This window comes from Symphodus melops (genome assembly GCF_947650265.1).
Source record: "Symphodus melops genome assembly, chromosome: 19".
In the NCBI taxonomy this organism is placed as follows: Eukaryota; Metazoa; Chordata; class Actinopteri; order Labriformes; family Labridae; genus Symphodus; species Symphodus melops.
In genome coordinates, this window is record NC_136709.1 from 21,723,180 (window position 1) to 21,738,298 (window position 15,119).

The 15,119-nt window shown below is 49.6% G+C and overlaps 2 protein-coding genes across 4 annotated transcripts; both read right to left on the reverse strand.

The window, feature by feature from the left end:
- Positions 1-3: 3 nt before the first annotated feature.
- Positions 4-8,853, reverse strand: slc39a8 (solute carrier family 39 member 8). The gene is given in 10 exon segments (XM_079369888.1): positions 4-1,553; positions 1,556-1,603; positions 1,605-1,634; positions 1,732-1,916; positions 2,197-2,404; positions 3,283-3,456; positions 4,857-4,979; positions 5,438-5,607; positions 6,950-7,112; positions 7,969-8,853. Coding segments are annotated over 10 exon segments (1,458 nt in total). The 5' UTR covers positions 8,257-8,853; the 3' UTR covers positions 4-1,484.
- A 36-nt stretch (positions 8,854-8,889) lies between these two features.
- On the reverse strand, positions 8,890-14,974 carry manba (mannosidase, beta A, lysosomal). 3 transcript variants are annotated; one of them, XM_079369861.1, is made up of 17 exons: positions 14,614-14,973; positions 13,941-14,035; positions 13,748-13,853; positions 13,494-13,667; positions 13,302-13,425; positions 13,046-13,215; positions 12,809-12,919; positions 12,514-12,665; positions 12,283-12,400; positions 11,536-11,622; positions 11,289-11,456; positions 10,985-11,203; positions 10,654-10,818; positions 10,343-10,487; positions 9,883-10,025; positions 9,549-9,806; positions 8,890-9,470 (listed from the first exon to the last, which is right to left on the reverse strand). In XM_079369861.1, exons 1-17 carry the CDS (start codon positions 14,800-14,802, stop codon positions 9,234-9,236), a joined length of 2,661 nt encoding a protein of 886 aa, XP_079225987.1. In that variant the 5' UTR covers positions 14,803-14,973; the 3' UTR covers positions 8,890-9,233. The 3 variants fall into 3 exon arrangements, with proteins under 3 accessions (XP_079225987.1, XP_079225988.1, XP_079225989.1); XM_079369862.1 differs by lacking the exons at positions 13,046-13,215; positions 13,302-13,425 and having other exon boundaries at positions 14,614-14,974; XM_079369863.1 differs by lacking the exons at positions 12,809-12,919; positions 13,046-13,215; positions 13,302-13,425.
- Positions 14,975-15,119: the final 145 nt, after the last annotated feature.

The following is a 15,119-nucleotide window of genomic DNA, read 5'->3' on the forward strand; positions in this document are numbered from 1 at the left end:
TACTATTTAATTAAAGTCTTATATTTTTACCATTTGTTTTTATCTTTACATGTAAAAAAAATCAATACAAATATATTTTCTCTCATAATATACAGTATATTCATAACCTTTGAAATATGGAGACTGCATCACATGTGGAGAGAATAATATTTATAAAGTACACAGCAGAAGGATGCGGCGCAGGTGGCCTAGTGGTGAGGATGCGCCCAATCCCACCTGTAACTGACCACCCCTCGCCCATGGTTAGCAAATTATATTTTCAGTTATTTTATCCCCGATGGATCGTTTCCCTGTTTGTTCAGAGCCGTGAAGGAGCTGCAGGGTCTCAAATACGCCAGGTAGACCCAGACCCTCACACCTGTACAGGACTAGATCAGACCCTCACACCTGTACAGGACTAGATCAGACCCTCACACATGTACAGGACGAGATCAGACCCTCACACCTGTACAGGACTAGACCCAGACCCTCACACTTGTACAGGACTAGATCAGACCCTCACACCTGGACAGGACTAGATCAGACCCTCACACCTGTACAGGACTAGATCAGACCCTCACACCTGTACAGGACTAGATCAGCAACGTGAAACGATACATAGGTTTGTCCACAGGGGGGCGCCAAATCAACAAACCAAAAAAAGTTCCTCACAGGCGTTTTTGATTTCTCTTTGGTTTTTGTGTTTTTTTATTTGGGCGTGAACATCCTTCAGCCAATCACAGAGGCTGTCAGTGTGATTTAAACCACCTGATACACGAACATCAACCCTGAATACACAGCTCATCCAAGTCAGAGCATCTTAAGGTGTTCTGGTGATTTCTGTAATATTTTAACACTCTATACACACACACACACACACACACACACACACACACACACGATGTAAATACATAAAAGACATGACGTAAAGGAAAACTTAAAATGAGGATGACGGGTCAGTGACGGTCACAGAGGTAAGAAAATCTCTGAGCTCCAACTCATAACAAAGCTCATGTTAGTTTACACTACAGCATCCAGAGTCCCAAAAACACGTCAAGTATCTCACATTACATGAAAACATCATTTACTGTCTCCACAAAAACTAATTAGACTGGAGTCCATACATCGAATGATTGTAACGATTTTCCCTTTTTTGGTAATCAAGTAAACTACATTGATCGTCAGATATATAAAAGCATCATTTCCCTTTAAACATCTGGTTTTGTCTGTAAACAAAACATTCACTTTCCTGCTCAGCTGAGTGAGCAGAAATGGAAGCAGCTCGTTTGTTTCTTCTCTCTCTCTCTCTCTCTCTCTCTCTCTCTCTCTCTCTCTCTCTCTCTCTCTCTCTCTCTCTCTCTCTCTCTCTCTCTCTCTCTCTCTCTCTCTCTCTCTCTCTCTCTCTCTCTCTCTCTCTCTCTCTCATCTCTCTCTCTCTCTCTCTCTCTCTCTCTCTCTCTTCTCTCTCTCTCTCTCTCTCTCTCTCTCTCTCTCTCTCTCTCCTTCTAGCCCAGGTTGATTTCCCCGGCGAACATGGTGATCAGCAGGATGATGGTGAACCCGGTGAGCAGACCCGAAGTTTCTGGATCAGGAAGAAGATGATCTTGTCGGAGGTTTTCTTCTGTTCCCAGTGCGATGCTGTCCATCTCTGGAAACTGAGGACAGAAAGGACAAATCAGACCGTCCACTTTGTACGCGTGCATAATGAACAGCCTCGCGTGTGCTCGTGTCCTCAGGTGGAATCTAACTCACCATGTCTGCCAGAGCAATGTACAGGAACATTCCTCCTGCGATGGCAAAGATGGCGTTGGGGGCAAAGTTGCTCCCGAGCAGGATGCCGAAGACGAGGCCGAGGTAACACGACATCGCCGACAGCAGGTTGAAGAAGATGGCCTGAGGAACGCTCATCCCCGAGTTCAGCAGGATGACGAAGTCGCCTGCAGAGGGAGCAAAAACACAAATCATAATCCTCTTTTCCTCGGCGGCTTTAAGGTGGCGAAACTTTTCATTTTTGCTATTTCAAGCTTCCTCACAGAATCTTCTGATTTAAATAATCTGATCGCAGACAGGTCGAAGCCTCGACAGGTTTCACGTCTCGTCTGATGCAGATTCTCAAAAGTCAGCTTGAAATATTTGCAGTTTTCAGCAACGCCGGGGTGGAAAACCTTTCTGCGTGTTTGAGTCATTAACGAGGTTAAAACAGGAAGTCAGACTCACCCAGCTCGTGGGGAAACTCCTCGCACACGATGGCGGTGGACGTGCTGAAGCCCGTCAGCACGGACACGGTGAACGAGGCGCCGATGGCCAGACCGTCGATGAAGTTGTGCAGCGCGTCGCTCAGAGTGATCATCCACGCCACCGTCTTGATGCTGGAGATTCGTTTTCCACGCAGCCAGTGACACATCACGCCGGACACCTGCACGTCCTGCGGAGGGAAACAGGACGACATGTTCCTCATGTTTCCTGACGAGATATCTCATCATGGCGGAGGGGGGCGGGGCTTATAAAATAACTAAGTAGAACCACGTTTGCTGTGGTCGCTCATATCAGCTCTGCAGTGTTTCAGCCGGCGCTGATGCAACAACCGGAGGACAAAATGTCTCAACCTGAGCGTGCAGCGTTCACACACGCACACACACACACACACACACACACACACACACACACACACACACAGCCTCTGGTTTAGATACTCGACGGTGACAAACGAAGCCTTCTATCGGACAAACAAACGAGTCTTTGTGCTCACACCAGACAATTCCTGCATTCACCAGGAGGGGGAAACGACCTGAAGGGCCTGCAGCTCGCTCGGCGTGCCCGCTCCCTCTGTGACAGCCGTGTTTGTTTTGCATTTTGATCCGTCTAAAGGCAGACCTCTGCATACGAGACCAGAGATTAGACTGTTAAATATTAACAGCGGCTCTGATGGAGGCCGTCACTGACGAGCGCTCGATGAAAACAAACAGGAAGAGAAGAGAGGAGCATCCAGACCTCGTCAGAACACGTGTCAGGTGTTTGTGCTTCTTTTTAAAAAGCGTTTACATTCAGTAAACTCATAAAGCTGATAAGATGTTTTAAACAGCCTGATGATTAATACCTGTCAGGTGTGTCTGTGATTTTACCTCCATCAAGCAGAGAATGAGTTCAGATAAGAGCTGAGTGCAGACTGTTCTCACGCTGCTATCTGCACGCGTCACTTCTCATTAGATTACGCCGATTGATTGATTACGACAGGGTAACGATCAGAGTTCATCGGCCACACGGCGTGCACACACACGGCGGGTGAGGAGTCGGCGACGTTACCTGAGGAGGCGCCACGTTTGCGCGCGCAGACTCCGGGTTCAGGCTGCTCTTGTCCGTCGCTGTGACGGTGCTGATGTTGGTCAGAATGACGGAGTCCTTCTTGTCCAGTAAGTCTCCGTTCTGGAGCGAGTTTTCTTGAGGTGCGTCTGCAGGAGTGAAGTGGCTGTGACCGTGCTGACCACGACAAAGAGAGACACGAGAGGGTTAAAACAGAGTCAGCAGACTGGCGTGGGAGGAAAAGGAGGCACAACATGACTGAGATCAAATGAAGCAACTCGGTTTTTAAATCTGCACTCCTGAACATTTGTGACTTCAGGAGGAAGAGTCCCTGAAATCCTCCTGATCTGTTCACCACGCAGCTCGGTCAGGGGTGAGAGAGGGGCGGCGGGCGACTCCAGGGGAAAGACACCACGTCTGTCAGTTTAAGAATAGAGGTGATGACTGACATGCGGCACAGGATTCAAACCCACAACTTCTTCTTGGTTCACGTTGCTAAACAAGAAGAAGGTTGGAGGTTTGAGATGCAGCTTGAATGGAAACGATGAGTTCAGGGACGGTTGTGAGACGACTTCAGGAGGGAGTCTGTTCGCTCATCGAGACGCGTGCGGTGAAGATTCGAGCAGAGGAGGAAAAATGTGAAGTCTTTCTAATGTGACGTTTTGACAGAGATTTGAAGTTGTGGATTAAAGAAAGCTGGACACAGAGTTGCCGCCGGAGGGAGTGTAAGTTGGCTTATTTGTTGCTTCATAATAAGCAGATTTGGGGAACAAAGAGTCGTAGGTACTCAGGCTTCACTGAGCCGGAAACTCTTAATCTGCTTTGTGACGTCACACTTCAGTTTGAGTTCTCAAATTTGTGTCATTTCGAGTAAATCTCGTTTTTTTTTTTCTCCAGCCGGCAGAAAATGTGTAACCGTGTGATCACGACGACTGTGTGGAACAAGATGGAGACTATCTGGGTCGCAGAGGGACTCGCTGATTGGTCGCTCTCTACGTGCAGAGGCTCCTCCAAGCGTGCGAGCCAGGTTTGAATTCCCCGCCCGCAAAGCAATCGGCGTCCCAGTCCAATCGTATTCTAGCGCTGCAGAAACACACACACACACACACACACACACCACACACACACACACACACACACACACACACACACACACACACACACACACACACACACACACACACACACACACAGCCTCTGTAACGCCTCCGTCACGCTCATCTCGCCTCTCTGATGTTCAGAGCGAAGGCGAAACGTAGCACGCGGGCGCAGCGATCCCGTCCGTCTGAAGGTTCACGCCGCTCTCTTATCAGCGTGGTGCGAGCGCGAGCTGGCACAAATCTTCATAATCTCGCTCCTCCTGTAAACTGATAAACTCCTGTACGTGAGTCCTCACTGATTCATTTTCCATTAAGACAATAAACCACGGGCTGGAATCAACGATATGACACACACACACACACACACACACACACACACACACACACACACACACACACACACACACACACACACACACACACACACACACACACACACACACACACACACACACACACTCTGATCTGTCGTCTCACCTCGTCGTCCAGCCGGAGCGACATTTTCAGAACCTTCTCCATGAAGAAGAGGATGTAAAAGCCTCCGAATATCCCCACCGCATTGGCCACGTAGTTATCTGATTTAGGATCAAACCCGAGCGCCTGGAGAGAGAGAGAGAGAGAGAGAGAGAGAGAGAGAGACAGAGAGAGAGAGAGAGACAGAGAGAGAGAGACAGAGACAGAGAGAGAGAGAGAGAGAGAGACAGAGAGACAGAGAGAGAGACAGAGAGAGACAGAGACAGAGACAGAGAGAGAGAGAGAGAGAGAGAGAGAGACAGAGAGAGAGAGAGAGAGAGAGACAGAGAGAGAGAGAGAGAGGGGGAGAGAGAGAGAGAGAGAGAGAGAGAGAGAGAGACAGAGAGACAGAGAGAGAGACAGAGAGAGACAGAGACAGAGACAGAGAGAGAGAGAGAGAGAGAGAGAGAGACAGAGAGAGAGAGAGAGAGAGAGACAGAGAGAGAGAGAGAGAGGGGGAGAGAGAGAGAGAGAGAGAGAGAGACACGCTGGTGAACAAAGCCGCTCTTCATCCTGACCCCCGTTTCACTCCACGCCGTACGAACCTCAGGTATGAGCTGGAGGACGGCGTTGGAGAACAGCGTCCCGATGGCGAGGCCGATGAAGTAGGTCAGCACTTTGGGGAAGTAGGACTTCTTGGTGAAGGGGATCAACAGCAGGCCGAGCAGGGACGCCAAGTTGATCACAGTGACCGCCAGAAAGCCGTAACCCCAAACTGTCAGAGCAGAGAACAAAAAGCGTCAGCAGCAGCCGGCGCTCTTCATCGCCTCCTTCCTGTGATCGTGAAATCATCAAATATTCAGAGAACAAAAACGCTTCACGGTTAAACACCGGCCGCCACATTGGAGGTCGTCCTCTGTTTTGAGGATCCGCATTTAGACGAGCACGCAGGAGCTGCAGGGTTAGAGAAGGAAGCACTTCCTCCGAGCCAGCGAGGTTCTCTTCAGAGCTTCCAGCTGCTCGTTCCTCAGAGAGTTAGACGTTCTCGTGTTCTACCTCGCTCTCTCTCTCTCTGATTTATAACTCGACCACAGAGCTCTTCACCCTGCGTCTTTAAAAAGCCGCTCCAGCACCCACCACACATTCGGAATCAGGACTCAACAACATTCATCGCCACCAAAGACGCCATTTTATTTATTTTCTAAAGCAGAAGTCGGGTGAGGAAACGGCGTGACAACACGGTCAGGCTGTAACCGTGTCAACGACGCAGAGGAGGAGGAGGAGGAGGAGGAGCGCCTGACCCCGACTCCGAGGAGTCAGCGGCTCCGTGAGTCAACCCAGGACAATGTGGATCACCACGGGAGGCGACTCTTCTGGCTTTATCGGAGCGGAGACAGATAAGAAGGGCCGAGACGAGGAGGAGGAGGAGGAGGACGACCCGCGGCGAGACGAGAGTCCAGAGTCAAACATGAGGGTCAAAGACAAACTCTGAACTCCTGCAGCTCCCTGATTGGATGTTTTTAAGACGGATTATTTGACGGGGAAAAGAGACAAGAACTGTGTTAACTCAGCTTCATGAGCCAGTGTGAGGTCACATGAATCAGACACTCGGACCCCCCCCCCTTTTTACGACTGTGTGACACCTCTCAGTTATAGCAGGTGTGACGGCCCCCTGCTTAAAGAGTGTGTGTGTGTGTGTGTGTGTGTGTGTGTGTGTGTGTGTGTGTGTGTGTGTGTGTGTGTGTGTGTGTGTGTGTGTGTGTGTGTGAGGCCATAAGGCTCGAGCAGCACACACCAGTGACAAACACAGAGCACAGAGTTTCTAGTGACAAACATTTTTAAAAAATCCCTCAGAAATGAGATAACAGAGAAGGAAAGACTTCGACCAATCACGTCTCTTCTTGGTTTTTTTTAGCCTATCAGCTAAGAGGGAATAAAACAGCAGCATGTCTCTTTTTTTACGACGCCTCAGTAACGATCTGTGAGCGGCCTCACCGTGGATGAAAGTCCTGCCAGCCCCAATCAGAGCCCAAACAAACCCCAGTGAACTGTGAAATTATTTGAGTTGCCGGGGGTTTGACAAATAAGCCAGCGTCTGACTCGATGAAGCAACTCACCAGTGTAGTCGAGCGGCGGCCCGGGCTCGGGGGCGGTGAAGGGGCAGGAGGGCAGCAGCACCTGGGTCAACACGGCGGGGCAGATCCTCCCCAGATGTCCCACAGTCAGCTGGCTCACATTACTGAACCCGAAGTGGGACAGAATCTCTTCTGCTGACTGACACTGAGGGGCCACAAAGACGACATTAGACGTCTTATTCTCCTGGGTTTCAAATTTCTTTTTTATTGCATTTTGCTGCCTGACACGTTTATTTTAAACGTTTCTCTGTAAAAATTAATGTTCAACGTTTTACGGGATAAAACCGACTACTTTCAAAGGTCTCGCCTCTTCATCAGGTTCAATCAGTGTCCTCGCTCCTCTTCATCATGTGTGTGAGAAGTGTGTTGTTGTAAATCCACTCTGATCCTGTATCTGATCATGTCTATAAACCCCTCTATTTCAGCCCTGCTCAGAACAGGCTGTTTCTGTGTCTGTAGCTTTAAATATGTAAATGAGCTGTGTCTGACCACGCCCCCTCTCTGGAAGGGCTCGGGTTGTCCTATTGTTTAAAACATTTATAAAACTGTTGGCGAAAGAAAAAAAGAAATGGAAAAAAAGTGCATAATTACGTTTATATAAAAAAAGTTTATAAAAGTGCATTTTTTAACTTTAATGTGCTTTGCAGGATTTATTTTACCTCATTAAATTAATGGAATTCACCTAAAAGTCAAACATAGACATTAAAAGTCAAAAACATGAATAATAATGTCAATAAACATTAAATAGCATTTTAGTCATAAAAGCTCCATTATTTAATTATAATTACCTAAAAATCACAAATCACTCAGATACAGAATTTAAACCATGATTATGTTGTTCATTTCTGCATTTAGAGTTTATCAATGTTTGAAAAAAAAGGTTATTAATTAAAATGTAATGATCAGTAGAGACATGAGTAATAACCGGATATGTTCCTTCAGTTTAAAACATTAAAAGGATAAATTAAAGATTAATTAAATCAAAGATGTGAGGTTCTCACCTCCTGGTTCTCCAGCGGGTTCCCCCCCGTCACAGACTGAGACCTCCGGGCTGAGATCAGCTGCAGTAAATCCTCCAGGTTCTCCGTGGAGATGGATTTATTCTCCCCGTAAAATCGTAAAATGTTCTCCAGAAAGACGCGCGCGCTCGGCTCGGACGCGTTTAGACTCTCACACTCAGAGAGAAGCAGCAGCAGGCACGTTATTAAAACAGTACACTTCAACATCTTTGCTGCTTTACCAAAAGTTCCCTTTAAAAAAAAAAAGAAGGATCCGCTCCTCTCCAACATCACCGGGTCCGAGCAATGTGGGCGCGCGCCTCTGTCCGATCCATGGCTGCACGCGGGGGTTACGTCCTGATTAAAGTGATTTCATGGAGCAGCTCTAACTCTCTCTCTATATATCTCTCCTGATGGTCTCTGGGGGGTCAATCAGGACTACCTGAGGCGGATCGGGTCCAAAGATCGGTCTGCAGAGGGCTGAAGGAGCAAACATGGAGGTGACCGAGCGACCGCGTGCACTCGCTCTTTCAAAGCTTTCTTTTGTGACATGACTTTTTCACTCGGTATGCAACGTGCTCACACAAACGCACACACTAGGCCAAATTGTGTGTGTGTGTGTGTGTGTGTGTGTGTGTGTGCGTGCGTGCATGTGTGTGAGACACCGCGTGAAGAGGTGAAATCACGCGGGATGTGTCTCAGTGTGTCCCACTTCACAGCTGTCTCTCTCTGCTCAGTTATAAAACAGCTGGAAGCAACGCAAAAAAATCATAAACATAAGTGCACGTGAATGATTGTGTAAAAAAAAAAAAAAAAAACCCTCTGTCGCCTCCTAGTGGCAGCTAAAGAACACGACATAACTGATGCAAGCAGGCATACATGTTTGAAATAAACACTTTGGCTCAACAGTTCATTAAAAACATGAAGTGTGAGGGTAACAGGATCACGAGCCTCCCAACAACTTTTATTAGATTTTTGTTAAATGTTCATCACAGCTTTGTTGTTGTTTTTTTCCTCTCCTGATTGAGAGCAGGAGTTTAAATTCCCTACAATAGTCGGACTGTTGTCTGAGGCTTTCCTGCTCCGAGCGTTACCGGGAACCTTTGATCAGCTGTTTGTAAAATACTTCAGCGGTTTAAGTTTGACGTCTCTGCTCCAGCAAAGCTTCTGCTTAATTAAATGATAAGGTTGTAGAAGCTTTTATTTTGAAAGGGCACAAAGCACTTTAGCTCCCTCTCAACATGCTGGAAAGTCCTGCAGGTGTGGGGTCAGTAAACGTCCCTTAAAGACGTGACGCTGAGGGATCGGGAGAGTTCGGCGACGCTGGTGGGACGCCACGCGTCGAAGCCGACCGTCGTGTTTCTGGAGACCATCAGGAAGCCGTTGGAGCTGAAGCGTCCGGGAACGTTTCCCACGTCGAGCCAGACGAAAGGAGCCACAGAGTCCGAGTGAAGCGTCACGGCGTATGCTCCTCCCCTCTCGTCCTCGACCTCCTCGACCTTCACCTGCGGGGTCACAAACACAACGCTGCAGCTTCGAGCGCCACTTATAAAACGCCGCGTTCATTAATTAAGGCGTCTCACCGTGATGTTCGGTCTCCGGAGTCCCTCGGCGTCTTTGGGCGAGCACAGGAAGTGGCGGTTTGTGGGACCGCGCTGCTCGCTGCCGTCCTCCAGGTGAAAGGTGAGCAGGCAGGTGAGGCGGGTGCAGCGTCCACATCCTGCCAGGAGGGCGGCGACAGGTTGCTTGAGAACGACCACAGCGCTGCCTCCGGGAACCAGGAGCGGGTCGGACTTCAGGGTGCACACGGGATCCACGTCAGTCCACGAGTACACGGACACCTGCGAGGACGGGAACGCCACTTTTTAGATTCGACCCCGCTCGGAAACGTAAATCTTCATAAAAATAAAAACACACCGCCGCCCGGAGCTTCAGGTCGTCACTCAGGTCCGAGACGGCGTAGATGAACAGCGTGTCGTCATCCTCGAACCCGACAGGCAGGACGGCGGCGAAGAAGTCCCGAGCAAAGTAATGCAGCATTTTCCACTTCCCTCCGAACTCTGAACACACACACACACACACACACACACACACACACACACACACACACACACACACACACACACACACACACACACACACACACACACACACACACACACACACACACACACACACACACACACACACACACACACACACACACACACACACACACACACACACACACACACACACACACACACACACACACACACACACACACACACGTTACAGCAGCAAAGTAGAAGGACGCCGCTCCTCAGACTCATTCGCACAGGCTGAATCCAAAGAAAGGGGCGGATCTTACACACGGCGTTCAGAGGCGCTCGCTCACCGATTGATGACCAGGACGGCGCCTGCCAAATATCATTGAGCTGCCAGTAGAGGGCGCCCATCGTGCGACCTTTTCCCTCGACGATCTCACTCCGACTTCTCCGATAGAACTCGGTCTGAGTCTTCACGCACTCGGCCTGCATGACCTGCAACGTTCAGTACGAACGTGTGAACGACCTTTCATCTCAGCGCTCTGATTGGACGTTCAAGCTCCTCGTCTCAGGAGACAGAGAACCACGAAGCAACAGAGCACGCTGATTCATATGTTCATGTTCTTCCCTTCCTGCTCGCCGTCGGGTGTTTGATCGTTACCTGAGTGACGTACAGAGTGTCCGAGAATCTTCTCACAGGATCCGTGGCGTTGGGCAGGTGGAAGTGTAAAGCGGCCTGCAGCAACATCTGCTGGTTCCCGTCCTCGTGGTGCTGACGGTGGGACGAGAAATCACTGCTGTAGCTCCAGTCTTCAGACACGGACACCTGAAACGACACCAAGCAGAACATGAGACGAGACGGAGACGTCTCCTCGACATATCAGGAGCTGTCTGAAGACGTCCCATCACTCTGATTCTTCTGATTGGATTTCAAACAGCTCTTGAGAAGGACTTAGATTTGCACACGGGTCCAAACGTTTTGCGGCGCTCACGGGCTGCAGCGTGGAGAAGGAAGGCCACGACTGGAAGCCGTACTCGGAGGCGAATCGTGTTCGAGGGAAAGCGCTCCAGTCCCAGCAGTCCTCGGCGTAGCTGTAGAAGTGCGTGTCCCCGTAGTGCGGGTCGTACGGGTTTCGTGCCACCCACCCCTCCTGCTCCGACTCGGCGCCGTTTGTCGGACTGGAGACGAGGAACGGACGGCTCGGGTCCTCCTGCGGGAGACACGTGACATCCCTCTGTGCTCCGTCATCCTGTGATTATTGATTCTGCTCCTGAATGTAAGACGTGTCGTCCCACCTGTTGGACGACGGTCCTGATGTTGTCCACGTACAGCGCCACGTAGTCCCGCAGGTACACGGGCCGCTGGGAGACGGGGATGTTGAACCAGTCTGTCGCCAGAGCTGCTTCGTTTTCGTTGTTCCCGCTCCAGATCACGATGGAAGGGTGAGACTTCAGACGCCGGACCTGACGAGGAAAAAAACCCAACAACTCATCAGCGCCTCGGCGGCGTTCAACGTGACCATGTGACGTGTAATAAACTCACCTGCTGGATGACCTCCTCGCTCACGGTCCGGAGGAAGTCGTCCTCGGTGGGATACATGGCACAGGCGAACATGAAGTCCTGCCAAACCTGAACACACACACACACACACACACACACACACACACACACACACACACACACACACACACACACACACACACACACACACACACACACACACACACACACACACACACACACACACACACACACACACACACACACACACACACACACACACACACACACACACACACACTTTGACTATCTGTTCACCAGCGTGTTCATGAGTCATCGTTACACAAACACAAAGAAATTCACTTCCTGATTTATAAACCATCGGAGCGACTCAGTGATTAGTATCACCTGCACAGAGACAACAGATGGAATTGATCCCGATCAATAAATCTGGATCAAAGCTTCTCTTTGTAATAACTCCATAAATACGTAAACAAATCAGATCGATTCCTGCTGAGTCACCAACGAGGTCTCAGATATGATCAGAAGCTGGAGTGCATGTTAGAACATGGAGGTGTGTGTATGTGTGTGTGTGTGTGTGTGTGTGTGTGTGTGTGTGTGTGTGTGTGTGTGTGTGTGTGTGTGTGTAACTCTTGGCGTTGTTGTTGAACTTTTGACTGTTTTCCAGCTCGTGTGTCTGAATAACTCCACATGCGATGAATCATAAATACAAAATACTAGTTCGATGGACGGATCCTGATGATGTCACTGGAGGAGGAGTTTCGTTACCATGACTCCCAGCTCGTCACAGAGGCTGTAGAAGAGATCCTGCTCGTAGACGCCTCCTCCCCACACTCTGAGAGCGTTCATGTTCGCATCAACCGCCGACTGCAACAAGTTCCTCAGGCTGCAGGACACACACACACGCACGCACGAACGCACGCACGCACGCACGCACAGGAAGAAGAAGTAAGATCGCAGTATTGAACGAGTATTCCGTCACCAGGCGAGTCCACTCACACAGCCGGGGTGACGCGGTCCTGGAACGAGTGGGCCAGGATCCAGTTGGAGCCTTTGAGGAAAATCGGTTTCCCATTGATGCGGAAATAAAAGCTCAATCCCGGAGAGCCAACGATCGGCTCCTGGACGAGCTCGACTGTTCGGAAATACACCTGCAGGAGACATTAAAAAAAACACCTTCACAAGACGACGCCACGTCAGAAACAGTCATCGTCTTCTTCTCTGGTTTTGTCTGAAAAGTGGAGCAGGAAGACGGAGAGGACGGACACGTGTTAGAGTTAGAGGATCATGTGACCTTAGATTCTGTACTCAGGACCAGAACGCCGCCCTGGAAGCCTCTGACGCTGAGACGGTAAAAAGGCTGGTCGCCGTGTCCGTTCGGCCACCACAGCTTCACCTCGGCGCTCTGCGGGACGACGAAAAAAAACATCCTGATTCAAACTCAATCCGTTATGCTTCCTGGTCCTGAGAGACGGAGATTTAAACGTTTATGGGATGAAAGCAGCCGGAGTGCCGGGAGCGTTCGGAGTACCGTGTTGATGTGCAAGGCGAAGGCGTTCTCGCTCTTTCCTGGTCCAAACTGAGCGTCCACCGTCTCCTCTGAGTGCAGCTCCGGGATGGAGAGCGTGATTCGACCGTTTGTCGTCTGAACTGAATCGACATGAAGCTCCACCTGGACCGTCCACGCAGAGAGGGCGGAGTCTACACAGCGAAGACGTACAAGAATTCACACGCAGCGGTTCTTAATGTAGCAATGATAAACGTGTCATGGCGGCCGCTAACCGTACCGTATAGAGGAACGGATGAAAGCTGGAGGAGCTGCAGGACATCGAAGGCCTCCAGTCTGACGTCCCTCCACAGTCCCATCGTGGGGAACGAAGGCCCCCAGTCCCAACTGAACGAGCTCTGCTCCTGAACGCCGACACAGACTGTGAGACGCCGTCGACACAGAGGCGACGGCTCGACGCACACGGACTTACCTTCCGGATGAAGTTGACGTGACACTCCCCCTTCTGGACGTCTGGAGGACACTCAGGAGGAACTCTGTACGCAGAGTGAGCCGCCCTCCGCTCAGACGCGTAAACGACCGGAGACAACAGCTCGACTTTCAGCACGTTCTCGCCGTCGCTCAGCAGCTCGCCGACGGAGAAATCCTACAAACACCGAGAGCAGACGCTGCACATGACACACGGAGAGTTATAAACCCCCTCACGTCTTCTGATTGTTCACGTACATATCTACGGAACATGTTGTCCGTTTTCCCCACGCTGACTCCGTTGAGAAGAATCGACGCCACGGTGTCGACGCCGTCAAAGACGAGCTGCACCTTCTGTTTGGAGCTGCAGGTGGAGGAAACAAACTGCTGTGATGACATTTAAAGAGCTTTAAAAAAAAAAAAAAAACATCAAGTAAATATTCAAACCGACCTCAGCTGTGCAGGGAGAGAGAACGTGGTCACATACGTCCAGTTGTCGAGGGCGATCCACCGATAAGACAGATCGTTGAACCTGAAATACGGGTCCTGAGAGGAGGCGGAACAACAACACACCTCCGTTATTCTCTGCTTCTTTAATGTGCTCGCTGCGTTTTAAAGAAGTCGATGAGCGGCCTAATTTGTCACAGCCACCTCTTCTTTTCTTTTATACGAGTGGTGACCGACAGCGGTGTGAAAATGGCCTTTTCGTATCATAACAACGGTCGAGCTACTGTACCGCCACCTGCTGGCGTTGACAGCTATTTCCTCTCATGCATGCGCAGAGCGCACGTGTTGGTTGGCGGTCGGCTGTGTTCTTTGCAGCGTTTTCTAGTGCAAATTTTTGGTCAAGATAAAAGGCGACGTGAGGCGACGCCACAGTCGGTCCTCACCGCCACTCGGGGGGTGAAGGGGGGCATAAGTCAGCGCCGCTTTGGGCCACCCCAGTCAGAAAAGCCCGCACACGCCCCTGGTAGTACCAGAATATTTTCCTAAGTTCATATGAGACTCTCTGTGCTTTTCACATGGTTATTACTGCTCTATATTTAATAACAAAATGAAGGATATTAAAAGGATATTAATCAGGAGAATTAATTACAAAGATTGCTGGTCCTTAGTTTTCCCACCTGGATGAATCCCTGTTGTTGTAGAGCTGTGTGAACACATCCGGGTATCTGTGCAGGTAGCGACAGTGACCCGTTGGAGTTTGAAAGACTCCATTTCCCGTTCAGACTCAGAGTTAAAGAGAAAACAGCCGGAAACGAGCTCAACAAAACGCCACACACAAAAACACAAACGTCTCCACGCGCACTCATAGCTTCCGGTTTGTTGTTGTCATAGTTACTGACTCTTTAACGAGCGCGAACATGTCAAGTTTGTTGTTGTGTTTAACAATCTTCAACCAGGAACTTTATGGTTCGTCATATGACTGCGACGCGGAAGTCAGCTGACCGAAGTTCTTGCACGAGGGACGAGTTTTGGCGCGAAAATTGTACACTTTATCGGCTTACATGTTTAGCTTCCTTTACTTTTAAAATACATGATATATAATCTGTTATAATAATAAGGCAGTAAAAACATTTGTTTTATTATAAATGTAATTTGTCTCAGCAATAATAAAGACATCAAAGTT